Raw genomic sequence first — 21,731 nt, forward strand, 5'->3', positions numbered from 1 at the left:
TGTGTACCCAAATTTATAGTATACCATTCTGGAAAAGTTACCTAAGAAAACTGCCTTATGTTTTTGAAAAGGAAAATCATGTTATTAAAGTATTATTAAATCAGTTATTAAAGTATTATTCTTCTGTGATGAAAACACCTTAGTCAAACAAACAGCAAACAAAACAAAATTTGTTTTTATTTATGACCATGATTATTTGTTCTATGCCTTCATTTTCTTTTTTGGAATTTAATACTTACTATACTTGCCTACCAATCTATCTTAATATAATTGTGTTTTTATAGCTTGCCTTAGAGTTTCTCAAAAAGGTGCATATCAAACTTCTGCTTTGAAAATACAAGCAATGCAAATATGAAGACTAGCAGTCCTTGGAGAAAGGAAATGGCTTTATCTGAGTTTTGCTAACTTGAAAAACAAAAATGAAGTCCCTGAGGACATTTTAATAATAATTAATGTAAATTTTTTTCAAAATTCAGTTATAATTTCTAATATGTATGAAAATATTGTATTTTAGATCTCTTTGATTTGTCACATATACTTTAAATATGTTATTTTTTAATCACATCCGTTTTAGCTTTTCAAAAAAGTGGTTTACTACTTTTGATGCATACTAAGCTACCTGGTAGTTTGTCATTTTGTCTAGTATCTCTACACTTTGAAACTGTATTCTCTGGGACTGGGACTGTTTGGGGAGAATGCAGTTAGATATGTTAGTGGTGGTAAAACAGGATATAATGGATTTGGCTTATTGAATGGCGTATGGGTTGGTTGGTTGAGGTTGCAGGGAGGGATCTACTGGAGTCTGGATGCTCCCATTTCCCAACTCTACCAAGTCACTTAAATATGAGACACTGAACCTCATTGCTAATAGGAAGATTTGTATAGCTACAGTTGGAGAAAGCTTAGGAGTGATATAGTTCAAATTAACCATAGTTAAATGTCAAGTGAAATAGAGAGCTGAATAGTTTATAAACATAAGGATTCACACCTGAATATGTGGACTGTAAGTAATACTTAAAACTAGGGATGGCATATTCATTACACGAAGAGTGGACTAGCTCCCCTTTTGAGTGTCACGTGTCTGTGATTCTGAAGAGTAGCACTCTGCTCCAGATGTTTCACAACAGGCTTTTTATAAATGTTTAATGAATTTTTGAGTAATTACTATGTATTTAGCACTGTGCTTATCTTCACAGAAAAAATGTTAGCATCCTTTCCTTCTGATCTAGAGGGGGTTATCAGACTATTAGACATGAAACAATTGTAGAGAACCCAATAGTTCACTATCCAATGCAGTGTTTTACTGAGAGCACGTTGAGAGATGTGAGACTGGGTTAGGCATGAGTAAAGGTTTGGTTAAGCAGAGTGGTAAGGAAGGTTCCCTACGTGGGAACATTTAGGAACAGACGGAACTGTTCTCATAAACTTATGGAATAAGACACCAGTCCAGAACATTAAAGAATAATGTTGGCCGGGCGCGGTGGCTCAAGCCTGTAATCCCAGCACTTTGGGAGGCCGAGACGGGCGGATCACGAGGTCAGGAGATCGAGACCATCCTGGCTAACACGGTGAAACCCTGTCTCTACTAAAAATACAAAAAAAAACTAGCCGGGCGAGGTGGCGGGCGCCTGTAGTCCCAGCTACTCGGGAGGCTGAGGCAGGAGAATGGCGGGAACCCGGGAGGCGGAGCTTGCAGTGAGCTGAGATCCGGCCACTGCACTCCAGCCTGGGTGACAGAGCGAGACTCCGTCTCAAAAAAAAAAAAAAAAAAAAAAAAAAAGAATAATGTTGAAGAGATCTGACCAACCTAATATAAATCCAAATAAGCCAACTTTCCCATTAATGTAAAAAATTATTTGAAATAGACAACCAGAATAAGTGTCCTGTGGATGCCGCATGCTCCTCTGATGAGCTGGCCGTAAGTGTAATTCCTGATGATTTTCCAGCCTCATTAGAGAGCTAGTAGACAAGCATAAGGAAAAGAGAAAGGGCTGTATTCCAGTTCCAGGCAGGTGACTGTATGACCTCAGGCATATTTGTACTTAACTCTGAGGAGTCTTGATTTTATTGTTTACTGTGAGGATAAACATACCAACCTTACCTGGCTTTTGCAAAATTCAAATGAGACAATACATGTGAAGGTGGCTAGAACATAACAGGCAACAAATGTTGATCCCTTTTTTTCCTCAAAGTGGCTCTCATCCTGATCCACAAAAGGGCAAGTTAAAAGGGTTAAATCCTGCCAGGCTCACAAGGTTAAATAATATCTTTTCTGATGTATACTGATGTAATCCATATATGCAGTGTTACTTTTTCAGTCATATGTGACTTCTCAAGTTACAGTTTACATGGCATTATTCATTGTATTTAGTTCAATAAGTAGGTGGGAGAGAAAACTGTTGTATTTTCAGGATAAATGCTTTATGTACGCTGAAGTTTAGAGGTCCAAACACAACAACTAAATGTTCTTTTACAAGGTTGATAATTACTTGGAAATTAAAGTAAAACTAAAATGCCTTACACTTTTTCTTCCAGCATGCTACAAATGAAAACTGATGAGAAACTGAATGTGTCTGATGGGAATACAGCAAGTTGCCCTTTGAGCCCCGTTAAGATGTGCCTTAATCGTCCCATTGAATGGAATCTGAATTTGACAACAGCATCTCTAGCGAGCTGTACAGTTCATAACCAAAATCTCAAAAGTGAAGAGAAATAGATTGCAGTTCTTCTTGCACTATCTTTATTTTGTATGTCAATATTCCTTGTGAACAATAAGCATTTATCAATTGATCTTGAAGTATTTCTAGTCCTGTGATTTGTCTTTATATTAAATCATTAGCATTAATCATTTTGATTATATTCTTTGTATGTTTTTTACATGTTTTACATCAGATCATTGTGGAATTTTGTAGTATAAACAGATTTCGATGTTTCTCTTTTTAATGGTATTATGTGAATTTTTTATGCCCTAAGTTTAAATACGTAATTGTCCCCAGTTTTATTTCTGTGCACAAAGTTTTAATATATAACACATTGTGATTTATAGAGCTAGTATTGTAAAGATTTGTGATGACCTGGCCCATGAGCAGTTGTCAAACAGGAAACAGGTGGACACCAACTACCTCGAAGCACATTGGTGAAAGAAAAGGCAAAGGTATCTCTTAGAAGTAAATCTCCTTCAAAGTTATATATGTACAGAAGAAAACAAGTTGACCATAGCTTTTTGTCAAGTAGCATGTTTCCATTCACAGGAGAATGTGAGCTGATCAGTTCTTTCTCTGTATTTTAAACCTGTAAGTCTGTGGGCTTTAAGAACAATGGCACAATTGCATGTTTACTGTTTAGCAAATCTGTGCCTCTTGGTAGAGAAGAATACTATGTGGTTTCTGTAAGTTACCAGTTTTGAATGAAAAAATGGTAAATGGATTTACATCTGTTTTATTGTACCTTAGCCTTTTATTTTAAAGGGATGACTTTTAAAAGCAGGACATTCCCTACCTTTAACTCTAATAGTGCAAAGCACAGTTTCAGCAATGGTTACATGACTGTGTCTAAAAACTGAATACTCAGAATACTAAAGGTTTGGTGCTTAAATTTGTTTTTTCCATGCCACAGAAAGCAAACTTTGGTATGGTGAACCGCATGAGAACATGGCTTCTTTCTTTTTGGATAGCCTGGCCATGTGTGAATGGGATTTTAGTTTATGTTTCTAAGACTTTTCCTTACAGCACACTTAATGTACCTTTTCAGTCCTTCTCCCAACCCCCTGCAAATTATCTTTAAAATAACAATGCATAAGGAATTTGAAGCACAGGAGAACACAGAGCCAACAAACAGAATGAAGAACAATCATCTATTTTTAACTGACTTTCTATCATTACCATTTTTCCTTTTGCTTAATAACTATCTTGCTTTGTAACTTTGACTCCTTTTGTAAGTTCTATGAGGCACATATGTATAGCAATTTGGTTCTAAAAACCAGTGATCTTACTTTAGCTCCATCTTAAAATTTCACTTTAAATGGCCTCTAGTAAATAAGCCTAAAAAAGCACAATCATTTAAACAGATCCATGTTAGGACATTTCTGAATAATAAAGAGAAAAGGTGTTTTGTTGGGTATTGCAGAAAAGAGGACCAGTTTCATACAGTACAAGTTTCATAAGTCAGGTCAAGTGTCAATTTCAAAAGACAAGAAATGAAATTGACATAGTACTCATAAATTGGTAGCATATATAAAGAGAACTTCCTGTCACATTATTTTCCCACTAGAATTATTATCCACAGTAAATATTATTTTATTATGCCAAAAATATAGAGAGCAGCTTCATGGTTAATATACATTTATGTTGACACCTCCCTAACCCAGGAAACATTCACAAACAAGGACTCCCATATGCAAATACTTTAGGAAGAGAGATTTCCCAGGCAGATAGCATCATCAAAAATGTTTTCACTGTAGGTATCACAAAATAAGATTGTCAAAATAACTGTTGAATGTTATACTGGTCTTCCTCACTGGTGGTAAGCTCCTCCTAGCCAGTTTGTGGTACTTCCTTCATTTTCCCTTGACATGTTACTTGTTAAATATGTCCTCAGGCGGTTTCATCTTTGTTGATTCTGCCCATCTAAGTCATAAGCTTCTCAAATGCAAGCTACTAGCTAGTCACAGTTGAAAGTTTTCCATAATGACATGATTTTAAACATAAAGAGTTCATAAGAATCACCTGGAGAGACTATTTAAAAACGAGATTCCTAGGCCCACCTCAATTCTGATAAATCTGTGTGATGCAGATTTTTTCTGGACTATAATAACTGACGCTGTCCTAATGCTTTAATACAGCCCAAAGTAGCGTGGAAGCGCACAGCAGAAAATCTTCAGAAAGACATCAGGTTTGTTCTGATTTTGACAAGGGTAACTTTATTAAAGCAAATAACTGGGCATAATCTTAAAGGATTCCACCTCCATTGTCTTTCCTAACTTACATCTTCATTGAGAAATTGTGCAAAATTAAGTTTACTTTTTTCTAGTGCTGCTGTTTTGGCTCGTCTTGGTAGTCTCATCTTCATTTCTGATTCTGGTTCTGGAACTTCATGATCACTAAATAGATGTTGAAAATACACGAATTTAGATACAAGCTTTAAAACCAGTTTATTTATAAATAAAACTTTTTTGTTTCTGACTCACATTCTATCAGTGTGTAATTGATAGCCTGATTCCATTGACTTAGCTTAAAACTAAAATCAAACAATGTCAAAAAACACTGACTTGGCTATCCAGCAAAGTGAATCATGGAAAACCTAGCTAATGATTTTATATACTATAATGGAACCTGGTGTTATACATGAAAAAAGCCACAGACTTGTAATGAAGCTTGTAATTAAACAAGGACCATAACTGTCCAAAAAAGATTTCTTTGAAACTCAAGAAGTGAGAAAAAAAATAAATTCTCTTGATTTAAGCAATAAATTCTGAAAACACAGTAAAAAATAAGTTCCCCCTCTTGATTAAATTTAATCAAGACAGTGTGAAACTATGTACTGAAAATACACACAATACAATTTTGCCAATGAATACAAGACAGCTACCTACTTTCAGCTCTAACAGTGGCTTCATTGACAAGAAGCCAAAAATAAAACACTCTACTACACAATATACCCAAATTATAGACAGAATTATTCTATCATTAAGTGTAGAGAACCCAAATATTATCAAAATCAAGAGTTGCTAACTGAAGATCAAAGAGGAGTCACATCATGTAATTAGAAACTGAAACAACATATTAAAGATAGCACTAAAGACCATGCCAACTAATTGGCAAAAGCAAACATGCCGTAAGAAATCAAATGCTCTCGATAATGGAATTTTAGACTATATACCCAAGACAGCTATTTATAGTTTTCACTATCTTGTTATAATATTTTCTCTCATTCACAAGAAAATTATAGTTTTTTTCTACTTCTAGAAATAAAAAGTGAAGATAGGCCTCTATATATTCTAGACATGCATGGCATACCTTTCAGAGTCGGTCTCAGCAGTCTGACGCCTCCTGTTCGTCCTAGCTGAAACTGTCACTTTTCTCTGTCCTTGAAGACAGTATAATTCATTATCAGAATTTATTATCAGTTGCTTATTGTTTTTAATCTAGTTTCTAGGCTAACTACATCCTTTGTTTTCAACACAACAATCCTTTCAACACATGTATCTCCTACTTGTTCTAGCCATCTTGGTACTAGTTACCACTACCACAGAAAAAGGAACCCAAGCAAGATTAAAACTTAATTTATTTTGTAAGCACTAATAATGAGTAAGGGAAAATAAGGAAATTTCAAGCAAGTTAAAAGAAGGCAAATTTTAGTTCAATGTATTTGAGGACAGAGTATATGAAAAATGTGTTATAATGAAGTACCTATATTATTGCTATAGCACAAAGTCTGTGGAGAGACTCATGAAAATTAAGGGTTAGAAAGGTAGGTTAGGTGCATAAACAGGTACTAAAGAAACAGAACTTTTTTTTTTCTTGGAAGGTGATAAAACAAATAGAACATTAATCAGTAAGGTAATAATGGCTTCTTGTAAAATAACATATACATGACCAATTCAAATATGTGTTCTAAAATATATTTCAACGTAAAAACCAGAACCTTTATATACTAGGGATTATAAGATTCTACTTACTAGAAATTTACAAGGTTAAGGAGTAAGACAGTTTGGCTTGTGATGTTTCTCATTTATAAGAAATAAAACAGTATGAATACATGAAGTTTGGTGTATTAAAAAGGATGGTGTTCTCATGGTGTGATATACCACAAAAAAAATCTGATCAAAACCAAACTGTTCAATGTGACAGTCTGTTTGAAAATTATATACTCTACTTCATTCATGTGGCACTTTTTTCTACTCCTTACCTGCTTTTACTAATGGATTTGTCCCCAAGAAAACATCCAACAATATGGGACTAATTTGGAACAATAGCCAGCAATCGGTATTTAAATAATTTACTGCTTACAAAACAAAATTCCAGACTCCATTTTAGAAAAAATTAAATCTGCATCGAAAAGGGCCTTAAAAAATAGATTTCTAAAATTAAAATCATGGTTGGCTCATGGGTGGGATTATTAGTGTTCCTTATAGTAGTTTGCCTGGATGTACTTTCTGATTCTTCTGTAATAAGCATGCATTGCTTTTGTAATGAGGAAATAATAAAACAATAAAAAGATCTTGAATTTCAGATTTTTTTGCAAGTGATCCCCTAGTAGTCAGCATTTAGTGTGCCAGCAGATCCCCTATTGTTGGATAGCCCTTGGGAAATAAGTTGGGAAAATATGAAATAAGATGGAAATTGAAGGAAAACAAAGCCCAGAAAAAAATACTACAGGGATTTTTTAAAAATGCTTAGTTATATGAAGGACAGAACACAAATAACTAATATAAAACCATCATTTAACCAAATATTAATTTAACCCAAATTATCTTTTGTAATATGATGTTTTGCAGCATACTTCTTTCAATCAAAAGCACCTAGAGCAACGCTGATTTTATAATCTTTAGACACAAGGCAAAAACTGACATCCACTGAAAGAATTAAAAAGAAAGGATACCAAAGACATTTAAAAAAAATCTTTATCCCTAAGGAAACAAAGATAAGAAAACTTGCAAAACAAGTATTTTTCATTGGAAGATAAAATTTAAAACTTTTATCATAAAGATGGTCAATCCATACACTACCTCTGTTAGTCTTTAGCTGAGTAGATTTTGATGCTTGGGTTGCTTTTACACCTCTGAGAGGAGTCATATATACTTCTTTATTCTTTTCTATTAAAGGGAATAATACAACAATATAAATAAGATAGCCTCATGAAATATTTTAAATTGTCTTTTTAAGTCCAGTTTTTATGAAACTGAAATGACAAAGTCCTTCTAACAGCTAGTGAAAAGTTATAAATCACCCTTTCCAAAATTTGAATGTTGGAAAAGAATCAATACTCCTAAAAAGATGGTCATATGTTGAGAAATGCATGTCAAAAACCACTTGAAAAGTAGAATAAACATTTATCAGTAATGCTGTTTCCCAAGAGGATTAATTAGAAAAAAATTTTCATTCATTTCTGATGTCCAACCAAACATGTTAGAGTAGAAAAAAATATGTCTCAGTAAAGATGAAAAACACAGAATCTTATAAATATTCTGGTCAGTATGTCATTACCATTTTCGTTTTGAAAAGTAGTTGTAGTCAAGCTGGCATCCTGTGCTGCTTCAGCTTGATCACCAAATTCTTTATTTCCTTTTTCTAACTGAATCTTGATTTTCTCCAAAGCTCTCAGACATGTCCTATCTTTTACTTGCTATAAAAGAAAACATTATTAATATTTTGTAAACACCACATTCCCTAATCTTCTTTGAAAATAGTACCAATACATATCAAGTTGTTTAAAAACACTAAAGTATATGAAATTTATGAAGCAAATATTTCAAATAAGTCGTAATATGCTAACATATGTATAATCTAATACAACCATGTAAATTCTACATGTATAAATATAAACACAAACTAATTCAGAGTAATTAGAAACTACTTTACCTCCAGAATCTCATTCAATAGAACCAGCAGATCTTTTGCAAGATGGCTACTGAGTTCTAAAGAACTCAAGGCTTTTGTATAGACTCGAATTTCTGGTGAGCATGGACTTGTTAAGATCTCATTGCAAATTTTCATAGCCAAATTGTCATGTACTGTTAAGGCCTAAAAAATTAAGAGAAAATTCTCTGTAAAATGAAAATGATTATGATTATTATATAGTCTTACACATCTAACAAATATTTCCAACTAATTGTCTTGTCATAATCCCAAATATAAAATGTCTAAAACCAAATTTAACATCCCCTCTGCCCCCAAAATAAACTCCCCTTCTTGACTTCTTGTAGTGGATGCTGTAATATAGGGCCCAGTTCCACTCCCTTTAGGAAAGAAGCACTCATCCTCCAGTTGCAGCATGTTTTGGAGGGTAAAAGTTCCCAGATGCAGTACTGATCCAGGCTGACGAAGGTGGACTTTGGTGGGCCTTGTCCAAGATCATACCTCTTCTCCCAAAGATTTGTCCAAATCCAATGACTGGCCAATGCACAGGTACAATGTCTCAGTTTGCCTCCATTCTGGACAACTCAAAGGAACATCCCAGTTCTGGAACTCCCTAAGGGATTGGCTGGGGTCTTTGCTTGCATAGCAGTAGTTGAACTTAGTGCCATGCCCCAGTCTACCTTCCTCACTCTTCCAGGATGCTGATCACGAGAGTACTCCCCAATTACACTATGGCAACAGCTCCTTTGAAGTCTGCTGTTACACATACTTAGAGTTTGCCTGGACTCCTCCATCTCCCTTGCCTCTCAAGCTCTTTCTTTTAGATTCTTGTACCCATAGTTCTTTATTAGGTCAATTTCTATTCTTTCTACTTTCTACTATTACTTTCTAGTACTTTTTCTACAAGCGAATTATACAGATTTTTCAACTGCTTTCTTAATATTATTTTCTTTCCACTCACCAGTTCATCTCATATAACCATCACTGACCACCAAATTAATCTTTCTAAGTGGTCTTCATGACATTAACCCATTCTCATCATAAGCCCAGCATAATCACCCGCTGGAAATAAGGCCAACTCCAAATTCCCTACATTGGCCTTTAAAGCAATCTATAATCTACCCGCAATGTTCTGCCCTAACAGTCCTATTCAGGATCCTTAGCCAAAGTCATCTTTCTACAGTTCCCCAACATTTGCATAACCATCTACATATATCACCTTTACTAAAACATCCTTCCTCTACCCAAACCACTCCCCAAATACCAACAAGGCCTAACTGAATTTTGGTCAATGAGTGTTAAAACTAACGCTGTACTCATCATTCCTACCACATGACTCTTGCCTTTGTCTCAAGTCGTAAAGTGCTTAATACCTCTATTACTGACCCTTACCTAATTCTGCCTAATATCCTTTGTAATCTTATCTTACCAATAATATAAGACATAGGACTTGAACAGAGTAGCCTATCACTAAATATCAAATAGAGTAACACTTTCAACTTAATCTGTTAGCCTCTGAAATCACTAATACATTAAATTTCAAAAGTAGTAACAAGTTTGACCAAATGCCATTAAAGGATTAAAACAACCCAGCTTAAGTTCAGTCTGTGAGTCAGTGTGCAGTTGGTTTATCTTCTTTGAATTAAAAGCCAAAAAAATTTGAAGTGAATTCTAGTCTTTGAATTCTCCTTCTTTGTGCCAGAAGCATAGCAGGTAACAACATTTGAAGACTCAGTGAGTCCTAGATAATATAGGTTATTATTTCAGATTAACAGTCAGTACTAAGTGGGCATGGTGTGGGTGGTAAATTTTTAGTAATTTCTTTTCAGTAGCAAAAATGTTAGGATTGATTACTTCTGTTTTTGTATGATTTCTCCACATTTCCCGAGGTCTTGTTTTTTCATGCTTTGTGGTAAATGCTTGAGACAGAAGTCTAAAGACCAAAATGCAGTTCCTCAGTATTTCAAGGGATCTTTGAAAGAGATTATTTTACTAAAACAGTGATCTGCGTGCAGTTACCAAAATCACTCACCTGATAATCTTGGGAAGTCTTGGTCTGAGGATTTAATCCACTTGGTCTTGTCAAATCTACAAGTAACTCAGCAACATTTGTGATATCAATTTCAGCTAAAGGAGAAGATGCAGGGGCATTGGCCAGTGTTTGCAGGGTTGGAAGAAAAGCTTCTTCAAAGCATTCCTGATTAGTCCTGTTGAGAAACAAATTCAAAGTATGTTGACAGAACATTATTTGATGAGAGAAAAGCATGACTCCAAAAACTATTATGTATGAAATTCAAAACTACTATATATGAAATTCACTCATCAAGATAAAGTGCATTTTCACCTAGGAAAGAGCCAAAAATTCAGACAGATAAAATCTGTATCATTCTTGTCATTTTATCATTTATCTACTAAAGATAGAAAAAGTATCAACAACAAAATATTATAGATATAATTCATGGGGGACCTGAATTTGATGTCAAGTCAGATTTTTGATTTATCAGTATGACTCAATACCTGCTTGCATAAGCAAAAATGGGGAAGAACACGCCGAGGCAATGTCGAAGTCGAACATCCTCTTCAGTCACAGGATTGTACCACAACAAAATAAGACGAGAAAGAATCCTGCTGCTGACTAAAAGCCCAGAGAACATCAGCTTGGCTAGTCCTTCCGCAGCTCCAGTCCTAAGTTCAGATACCTAACAAAAATGACATTCATTAGAAGAAATTTATTTGTATCTCCTTTTTAAGCTTCTCAATGTAGCCTGTCCTACAGTATTTTTACATGAACCATCCAAAAACCATTCAAGTTATTACCAATTCTTTAAAGGCACATAAAAAGACTGTTTCTTCACAGCTAGACTAACAATGTTAGACAAATCTAAAAGACTAGGAGACTAGATAAATACTTAGTCTAGCCATGAAAAATTCAATTATCTTAAAATTTTTTAGAAGAACCAAAGGCCTTTTAAAACTGTTGGAAAATAAAAAGCAAAACATATATTTAAATGCTTAGCATTTCTGACATAGAAAACCCTGGCCCCTGATATTAGAGGGTGGTGCCTATCTATAAGCAAAAGCTCCATAGGCAGGAGTGGCAATTTGTCTGAATAATGGATAGACTGTGAACAGAAGATGTTGAAGCAGAAGGCATTCCTAGAAAGAGTAAACAAAACAAGTCTAGAGAAGACAAAGGAAAAGAAAACTGGATGTACACAGGCAAAACAATGAAGCTAGACCTTAGACCATATACAAATATTAACTGAAAATGCATCAACAGCCTAAATATAAAAGCTAAAGCCAGAAAATTCTCAAAAGAAAACAGGGATAAATCTTCATGACTTGTACTTAGAATGGATTCTTAGATAGGACACCAAAAGCAGAAGCAACGAAAGAAAAAAATGAGTGTATCTCCAAAATTAAAAATGTTTAATACATCTAAGTATATTAACAAGAAAGTAAAAAGACAACCTATAGAATAAAAGTTACAAATTACACCTGATAAGATCTACCACCCAACTACATAAAGAACTCTATAAAGACAACCAACCCAAATTAAAAATGGGCAAAGGACTTGAACAGACATTTATCCAATCAAAATATACAAATGGCCAAGAAGCAGATGAAAAGATACTCAACAACACTAGTCATTAAGGAAATGCAAATCAAAACCACAATGAAGTAGCACTTCATATATACTAGGATAGCTATAATTTTTTTAAAATGGAACCTAAGTGTCAACAAGGATATGGAGAAATGGCAAACCTTCTACACTGCAGGTGGAAATTTAAAATGGTTCAGTCACTGTGGAAAACAACTTTGTCAAGTTCTCCAAAAGTTAAATGACTCGGCAACCCAATTCCTAGGTATACAGATACCCAAAAGAATTGAAACAGGTACTCAAATAAATACACATTCACACCATATTCATAGTAAGCAGCACTATTCACAATAGCCAAAAGGCAGAAACATCCCAACTGTCCTTCAATGGATGAATGTATAAACAAATCACCATATATACATAAAATGGAGTATTCAGCTACAAAAAGGAATGAAGTACTGATACAAGCAAGATACCATGTGGATGAATCTCGAAAATGTTATGCTAAGTTTAAAAAGCCAAACAGAGGTCACATATTGTGTGATTCCATTTATACAAAATATCCAGAATAGTTAAATCCATAGAAACAGACTGCAGATTGGTTGCTGTCAGGGCTGGCAGAAGTGGGAATGAGGAGCAACTGCTTAATGAGTATTCATTTTGGGATGATTAAAAGGTTTTAAATTAGATGATAGAGGTGGTAGTTGCCTTTCATTTTGAATTGCCTTTCATCTTGAATGTACTAAATGCCAATGAATTATTCACATTAACAGTGTTAGTTTGGGCCAGGCACGAAGGCTCACACTTACAATCCCAGCATTCTGGGAGGCTAAGGCAGGAGGATCGCTTGAGGCCAGGAGTTCAAGACCATCCTGGGCAACAGAGCGAGACCCTGTCTCTACAAAAAATTTAAAAATCAGCGGGCATGGTGGCACATGCCTATAGTTCCAGCTATTCAGGAGGATTCCTTGAACCCAGCAGGTGAGGGGGCAGTGAACTATGATCACACCACTGCACTCCAGCCTGATGACAGAGCAAGGTTCTATCTCAAAAAAAAAAAAAATTGTTAAGTTTTGTTATATCACTTCCACCTCAATGAAAAACTACAATCAGTATAAAAAATTTTTAATCAGTTGGTTTACATGTGTGCTATAAAAATAGTAGTTCAAGAGTACTTAAAAGAGATCTAATCCCATACCCTATCTTACATCTTCTATCCACCTAATATAAAATTATTCTAAACTATTTCTTAAAACTCTTGGGGATAAATCTTAGAAGTCTCTATATCACAAATACAACGTAAAGAAATAAAAAATAACAACCCCCACTAATAATCATCACTTCATTTTTGTTTATACTTCATTTCTTTGCACATACAATTTGATAGTGAGAAATTAGGTATGATAGTGAAAGTGAGGATTTAATTAAGATATTAAAAAAGTAAAATAAAAAATGTCTATCCAAATTTAAAATCCAGTAGGAAAAATAAGATATAAAGAGCAGAGGGGAGGGGAACATCACACACTGGGACCTGTCAGGGGATAGGGGGTTAGGGGAGGGATAGCACTAGGAGAAATACCGAATGTAGATGGGCTGATAGGTGCAGCAAACCACCATGGCACATGTATACCTATGTAACAAATCTGCATGTTCTGTACATGTATCACAGGACTTAAAGTATAATAAATTAAAAAAAAAAAACATAAACAAATACATGCTGAAAATGACATTTCATAATCACAGGACTGGATTATTTCTTACCTCACTATCTAAGAAATCAGACAGGAGTTTCAGAACATTCTTAGCTGTAGCAGTCTCTTCAACTTCTTTTGATTCTTGCTCATCATCACTGTTTATTTCTGTACCTTCACAATGAAGTGTTTTGATTTTTTTAGTTTTAAATGGTTCAATCCCAAACATCATCAGTTGGTCAAAGATTGCCTTTAAAGCACTTATTTTTATTGTGACATCATCAATTTGCAAAACCTAAATCAAGATATTCCCCACCAAAAAAAGTAAATTCAGTAAAGCGTTTTAATTCTGTTTACATAAAATTAATATGTATCTTATTTTTTTCTTAGTCAAATTTCAATGACAGTGTCAAGTCTAAAGAAAACATCACTTTTCAAAAATACAGTTAAAATTTCAATTAAAAAAAAAAACACATTATTTTTACTTATTTGAACCGTAACATTTGAGAGCTATATACTTTAACAAAAAGTTAATCTTCACAGTCAATAAAAATTTCTGGAATTGGAGTCAGGCTGAATTATATTATTTGTTCCTTTTATTTAAAAAAGAATCAACAATGCCCTCAACTATGATTTTATTCTTTTAAGATCCAGAAAAACTGTTCAATTATGTTGAAAGTGTTCTAGCCCATCTGTCAAGAGAAAAACATATTCTAAGCAATGAAAGGCATTCATTAGAACAGTATTCTTCCAGGTTATCAAGTTTCATTTTTCTCTCATTAGCTCAATGAATTTAGAATTCATTAATAGTAAATTCAGTTTTCAAATGGACTCCTTCATGAAAAGAGGTAAACCACGAAACACAGCACTTTGTATGAGTCTATCTTAAGTTTAAAAATGCCTACCAAATTTCAAAGCCATGAAAAAAATACAGAGCTCAGTATTTATATTATAAATATATATATATATTTTTTATATATATATATATATATATTTTTTTTTTTTTGAGACGGAGTCTCACCCTATTGCCCAGGCTGGAGTGCAGTGGCGCGATCTCGGCTCACTGCAACCTCCGCCTCCCGGGTTCAAGCAATTCTCCTGCCTCAGCCTCCTAAGTAGCTGGGATTACAGGCATGCACCACCACGCCCAGCTAATTTTTGTATTTTTAGTAGAGATGGGGGTTTCACCACATTGGTCAAGCTGGTCTCGAATTCCTGACCTCATGATCCACCCGCCTCAGCCACCCAAAGTGGTGGGATTACAGGCGTGTGCCAGTTTACTATATTCTTTAGTGTAATTAAATTTAGGTAATTGGTAAAATAACTTGGCTCTGTAACTTGGCTTTTAAAACAAATAAAAATCACCTGTAAATAATGAATTAAGAAAAATGGCTCAATTTTTCAAAACTTTCAAAGAAATTTCAAGAACACTTCCTGATTGCCAGAAATGGTCCATTAGGAATCCAGAATGGTCCATTATGAAGCAACACTGGACAGCTGGGTCATTCTATCATCTTTAAAATATTACCTTCACTTGCTTTCCAGGAAATCACACCATTCCTCTTCTATTGTCCAATTCACCTTAGCCACTACTGGCTCCTCTTCATCTCCCCTGCTTTTATCTGAGGCTTAGGGTCCTACAAAGTTGACCCTACACTCATTTAATCTATACTCATTCCTCAGGCAACATCCTATCTCTAAGCATTGCATACTATCAGATACTATCAAAAGAATAAAGACTTCCATTTCACCATCTTAGACCTCTCCCCTATACCCCAAACTCACATATAAATGCCTATTCAATATATTCAGTTGTAACTTAAAACTGTAAACTTATCATGCCCAATACTGAACTCCTTATTTCATCCTATCTGCCATAAAACCTGCTCCTCTGCATTCCCCATCATAGGAAAAGTCAACTTCATCCATCCAGTTATTCTGGGGCAAATCTTTAAATTATCCTCTACCTTTCTGTCACATACCACATCAGATTCATTAGCAAATCCTAGACTTAAATTTTCAAACTTAGATTACCATCCTGCTCACAACCTCAACAACCACAACCCTCATCCAAACCATCACCTTCGCTTTCCTAGATTATCAAATACCCTCCTTATTAGTAGTATCCCTGCTTCCATGCTTCTACCCCTATTTAATACTAAGGATCTGCAAACAGCTCAAATCCATTCAACCACCTGTTTTTGCATAGCCTGCAAGTTAGGAAGTTTTGCATTTTCAACTGGTTAAAAAAAAATTTATTACATGTGAAAATTATATGAAATTCAAATTTCAGTGTCCATAAAGTTTTACTGGACTACAGCCATACTAATTCATTCATGTATTATCTACAGCTGTCTTCACACTACAAAAGCAGAGCTGAGTAGTTCAGACAGACCATATGGCCTGCAAAAATCTAAAAATATTCACTCTCTGGCCCTATACACAAAAGGTTTGCCAACCCCTCCCTGGTCTACACCACTTTATGCCCAGTCAGATCATAACAATCCCCTACTCAAAGCTCTCCAATTCCTTTCCATCTCATTTATAGTGAAAGCTGACGTCTTTACAGTCTATAAGGTTCCAGAAGACATGGACATCGTGCTGCCAGCAAACCCTTTCCTATTATTCTTCCCTTTGCTCAATCTTTCCTAGCCATATGTTCTCTTGTTCCTTGAACACACCCAAAGTCCTACACCCCAGGGCCTCTTCCCTTGTTCTTGCCTCTCCTTGGAAATCCAGATAACCAGGTGGTTCACTCTTGTGCTTCCTTCTGGTATTTGCTCAAATGTCAACTTATTAGTGAGGTCTTTCTCAACCAAACAGTTCCCTCTCCTCCTTCCCACTGCTTAGCCCCCTTCTCTGCTTTATTTTTCTCTATCTGATACATTGTATACATATTTTTCACTGTGTGTTTCCCCTTCTAGAATGTAAGCTCCATTAAGACAACACATTTTATCTTGTTTTATTCACTACCTACCTACTTTATTTTTCTAAGTCTAGAACAGTTGCTGGCATATAATATGCACTCCATAAGTATTTGCTATGTGAATAATTAAAAGCATATCTTAAATAATTGGCGTTTCATCTTTTTTCTACAAACACATTTTAATAAGAAAATAAAAGATAAAAGTATTGCATCTCCAAAGATTATCCATAATAATAATAATCATCAATAAGCACCAGAATAGATAAATTCAGAGTATTAGCATTATCACCACAGAGTATTTCAGCAAATACAATTGAGATTTATCACAAGATAAATCCTACCTGCAATAGTAATACGAAGTGTTTACTTGCAAAATCCTGATTCTGTAGTCCACAGCATCCCAAGCATAAAACAGCCAGGTTTCTTACAACAGGATGAACACTTATTATTCCAGGAAGAATCTAAAATGAATCAGAAATTTTCCATATAATTTCATAGATCTACTTCATTTCCCTATTGTCTATTACCTCAAATATGTCATTTTTCACTTTTAAAGAAAAGGTAAGTATTAAATTGCTAAAACAGAACAATAAAGCCAGAGTGACCTTCCTGAAATAGGGTCTGATCATGAGATACCTCCCCTCCACCTGCTAAAAGGGACTCAACGGCTTCCCAATGCTCACAGAACAAGATAAAACACCCCTTAACATGATATATACTATTCCCTATTGTGTAGTTTATTTTCCAATCTTCTTATACCATGCTACCTCTTGCTCAGTTTGTTCAACTAGTCTGGTTTGGATTCAATGCTATCCAACAGAAATACAATAGAAGCCACAAATGGGAACCACCCATGTCATGTTAAATTTTCTAGTAGCCACATTTAAAAAAAAAAAAAAGTAAAACTAGTTTTAATATATTTATTAACTCAATATCACCAAAATATTGTATCTGTAGTATTTAATCAATGTAAATGCTATTAACAAGATAAGTTACCTTCTGCTCTTTGTACTAGTCTTTGAAACCCAACATGGTTTTTTCTTTTCTTTTCTTTTTTATGAGACAAGGTCTCACACTGTCACCCAGGCTGGAGTGCAGTGGCACAATCTCGGCTCACTGCAACCTTAGCCTCCTAGGCTCAAGTGATCCTCCCACTTCAGTCTCCCAAGTTGCTGAGAGCACAGGCCCGAGTCACCACATTTGCCTAATTTTTCTATTTTTTTGTAGAGATGGGGTTTCACCATGTTGCCCTGGCTGGTCTCAAACTCCTGAGCTCAAGCCATCCGCCCACCTTGGCCTCCCAATGTACTAAGATTACAGGTGTGAACCACCACGCTCAACCCCCAACATGTTTTTAATCCTTACAGCATATCTCATTTTGGACTAGTTTTTAAAAGCCATGTGTGGCTGGCAGCTACCATATTAAACAGTCTTCTCTTCCTTTTTCATATAATGTCTACTCAAATATCAGATCAGGGTCACCTTCCATGAATAGGTCAAATCCTGTTATTATAAGTTCACATATGGCCATATAGCTCTTCTTCATAGCAAGCACTAATAGCACAAACTTTCACTTATTTCTTTACTTAATTGATGCTCCTCTCACTTGACCAGATCAACATGGGCAATCTGTATCTATTTTGTATACCATGTATACTTTATTCCCAGCACTTAGTATGTAACAGATGTTCAGTAAATATTTGCTCAATGAATAATTTGGATTTTCCCAATGAATAATTTATTAAATCTTTTATTTAAAACACAGTAACTTCATAAAAATATAACTTTTATCCAAATATCTTTTATATTCCTCTACTAATCTCTTTCAGTCTTTAACTACGGATTTTTATACACTTAAAATCATTATGACCATTCAATTTTGTGTTTCTTCTTCACATAACACTGTATATCCTTTCCCACATATGTACAGTCTTCATATTTACTACTTCAATTTTGTAGGACCAGACATAAAATACCCAAGTACAAACTAAGCATCACTTTTCACTAAAGATAACTGCTTTTCTAAAAATAAAGCTAAATTCTAATGGTTGAGTACAAAACAGTACTTCTCCAGAAGCTCTGAACTATTAAAACTGGTTTTCTTTACTACATTCAGGAACTCATGACAACCCAAGAAATTAGACTTCAGATTATATTCATTGGCTATTTCTCACTAGTACCAAGTAAATACAATTTTGAGAGACTTCTGTAAGAACCTGGTTACATACAGAATTTGCTTAGAATGAGTAGTACTATCAAAAACAACAAAACAGTGCACTAATACTGTGGCCATTAGCCTCATGTGGCTACTGAACACCTGAAATGTGACTAGTCCAGTTTAAGATGTGCTAAGACTTAGTATGCAAAACAGAATGTAAAATATTGCAACAGTTTTACTAGTGAGTAAATAATGAAATGATTAATATTTTGGATATATTGGATATATCCAAATAATACAGTTGGATATATTCAACATACTAAAATTATCCTTTTTTTATTTAATGTGGTTACTAAAACATGTAAAGTTACATATGCTTTGCACTATATTCCTTATCAGAAAGTAATGTTCTAGAGTCTTACAGTACTTGTGTCCCTATGGGAATTACCTACAAAGGGTTATTTTAAAAGCCCTTTAAATATAATAAATAAATTCCTTTCTCAGGGCATAAAATATGATTGTCTCAGTCTCATTACATAGCACGATTCCAGTACTTAAATATTCCTGGTATGTTTCAGTATCTCCTCTCTTACTATTCAAAAAATGAAGATATTCTGTATCTCTTTCCAGTATAAAATCATTTTTTCAATTATATCAGGTCCTTTACAGGCATTATCTTATTTAATCCTCACAATATGAAGTAACTGCTATATATATATATTTATCATTTATACTTAGGTATTTAAGACAGTAATCTTTTCATTATTTTGATTTCTAAAGAACATATTACTTATAAAATAAGAAAGGAGTGGACTAAAATAAAGCCCAAGAGGCCATCAACATACCAAAGATTCGATGATTCCATTCATGGTTGCACTTAAGCCTGTTGAAATGGACATCTGCTTCAACAGTTCATAGCATAAAATAAGACATTTCTGCAATGTTTCAGCATCATTCTAAAATGAAGACAAAATATTCAGCATTAGTAATATCTTCTCCCCATCCCTTAAATGTTTGCTTTCTCAGGGCTTTGTGTAGGGCATACTGTCCCTCTATATAGACTCTGTAGGTGATCTTACAGCTATCACACAGAGAGTAAATGGTAGAGGCAGGATTTTAAAATTGACAACTTCAGCCAGGCGCAACAGCTCACGCCTGTAATCCCGGCACTTTGGGAGGCCATGGCGGGTAGATCACTTGAGGCCAGGAATTTGGGGCCAGCCTGGTCAACATGGCAAAACTTCATCTCTACTAAAAACACAAAAATTAGTGTGGTGGTGCACACCTGTGCTCCCAGCTACTTGGGAGGCTGAGGCACGAGAATGGCTTGAACACAGGAGGCGGAGGTTGCAGTGAGCCGAGATCATGCCACTGTGCTCCAGCCTGGGCGACAGAGGGTTGCCTCAAAAAAAAAAAAAAAAAAAAAAAAGTCTAATCTTCATCCTGCCTAATTATCATCTCCAAAAGAAAAAAAAAAACCTGACAACCTCGTTTATCATCTATGAGCTAGCCCAGCTATTTTCTAAGTTTCAGATTCATATATACAACTGCTAAAAGGCATCTCTTCTCGGATGTTCCAGTCTCCTCAAACTCAACATGTCCAAAAGGGAACTCATCATTACACAAATCTCTCCTCTTCCTTGTTCTCTAACTTCATGCCGTCATCACCATCTACCCAGTTGTCTAAACCAAAAGACCTAAGATACATTCCTGACTCCCTTTTCTCCCTGTTACTAATTTCTAAATACCTCTGAAGTTCATCACTACTTTCCACATCCACTGTCATTATCTTGTTCAGACTACCATCATCTGTAAGTCTCCCAACCCTACTCTAAGTCTCCCAACTATTATGCCTGTCTAAGCTTTTACTACTCTCCAATCCATTTCCTAAACAACAGTGATCTGAGACATAAGACTTACCTAACCACTTAAAATACTAGTGGTTCACCATGATCCTTAGAATACAAAATTTTTAGTATTGCTTACGCAAGGCCTTACGTGACCTAGGTCTTAATTTTTCCCCAGACTTCTCTCCTGCCTCTCCCCGTCAATTCTCTAGTCACATGGACCTGAAGTTTTAAAACACAACAGGCATTCTTTAACTTCTGGACCATCACAGATGTTGTTCCATCTGTCTACAACATTCCCTCCATAATTCATTGAGGAGAGACATCACAGAGTGAGTCACAAGCACAAGTCTAGAGCCACTTCTTGGGTTTAAATCCTGCCTCCACCATTTACTATCTGTGTGATTTTCGGCGAGTTACTTGCCCTTTGTAAAATGAAGATAATAATAGTACCAACCTCAGAGGCCTATAGTAAGAAAAGAATGAATTCACATTGGTGAAGTAATTGATGCTGTGACTACGACAGAAAAAGTATCCTCTAACTGTTAGATTATATTGTTATTTTTATTCTAATCTCAGGATAAAACATGTCTTCCTCTGGGGAAGCCAACAATACTCTACCAGCATTAGATACCTCTCCATAAAACCTCTATACTTCCCTGACCATAGCATCCATTATGCTCTGTTGTAGTTGCATTTTAACAGATTTGTAGCCCTCAAAAAGGACAAACAGACACATAAATGATCAAAGCGAGTCAAGTTAAACAGATGATATTAACCATGATAGACTACTTTTGCTAATTTTAGAATTTTGAGGTACAGTTTGTCATTTTTCAGATGATATTTTCAGTTTTTGCTTTAAATTTACTTTCCAAATTTAATAGCCTATAATGGCCCACAGACTTTGTCAAATAAAAGCCACCAGTAATAAA

General features: G+C 35.0%; 2 protein-coding genes across 11 annotated transcripts in view; one reads left to right on the forward strand and one right to left on the reverse strand.

Annotated features, from left to right (window-relative positions):
* LCORL (ligand dependent nuclear receptor corepressor like) overlaps nucleotides 1-7,217 on the forward strand; it is a 182,741-nt gene extending 175,524 nt beyond the window's left edge. For 6 of the 9 annotated variants that reach the window (XM_038008655.2, XM_038008653.2, XM_038008654.2 and 3 more), the window contains one exon: nucleotides 2,536-2,694. In XM_038008655.2, the coding sequence (XP_037864583.2) occupies nucleotides 2,536-2,549 (14 nt within the window). In that variant the 3' untranslated portion in view covers nucleotides 2,550-2,694. Of the gene's footprint in view, nucleotides 1-2,535 lie in introns of all 9 variants that reach the window. The other 3 variants (XM_008017795.3, XM_008017802.3, XM_038008662.2) reach the window with 1 other exon arrangement.
* NCAPG (non-SMC condensin I complex subunit G) overlaps nucleotides 4,892-21,731 on the reverse strand; it is a 32,757-nt gene continuing 15,917 nt past the window's right edge. For both annotated transcript variants that reach the window (XM_073012498.1, XM_008017793.3), the window contains 10 exons: nucleotides 19,798-19,908; nucleotides 17,136-17,255; nucleotides 13,939-14,163; nucleotides 11,094-11,275; nucleotides 10,609-10,783; nucleotides 8,580-8,741; nucleotides 8,205-8,343; nucleotides 7,727-7,813; nucleotides 6,015-6,084; nucleotides 4,892-5,098 (listed from right to left, as the gene is read on the reverse strand). In XM_073012498.1, coding sequence (XP_072868599.1) covers nucleotides 4,975-5,098; nucleotides 6,015-6,084; nucleotides 7,727-7,813; nucleotides 8,205-8,343; nucleotides 8,580-8,741; nucleotides 10,609-10,783; nucleotides 11,094-11,275; nucleotides 13,939-14,163; nucleotides 17,136-17,255; nucleotides 19,798-19,908 — 1,395 coding nt within the window. In that variant the 3' untranslated portion in view covers nucleotides 4,892-4,974. The remainder of the gene's footprint in view (nucleotides 5,099-6,014; nucleotides 6,085-7,726; nucleotides 7,814-8,204; nucleotides 8,344-8,579; nucleotides 8,742-10,608; nucleotides 10,784-11,093; nucleotides 11,276-13,938; nucleotides 14,164-17,135; nucleotides 17,256-19,797; nucleotides 19,909-21,731) is intronic.

Source organism: Chlorocebus sabaeus, chromosome 27, assembly GCF_047675955.1.
Source record: "Chlorocebus sabaeus isolate Y175 chromosome 27, mChlSab1.0.hap1, whole genome shotgun sequence".
NCBI lineage: Eukaryota > Metazoa > Chordata > Mammalia > Primates > Cercopithecidae > Chlorocebus > Chlorocebus sabaeus.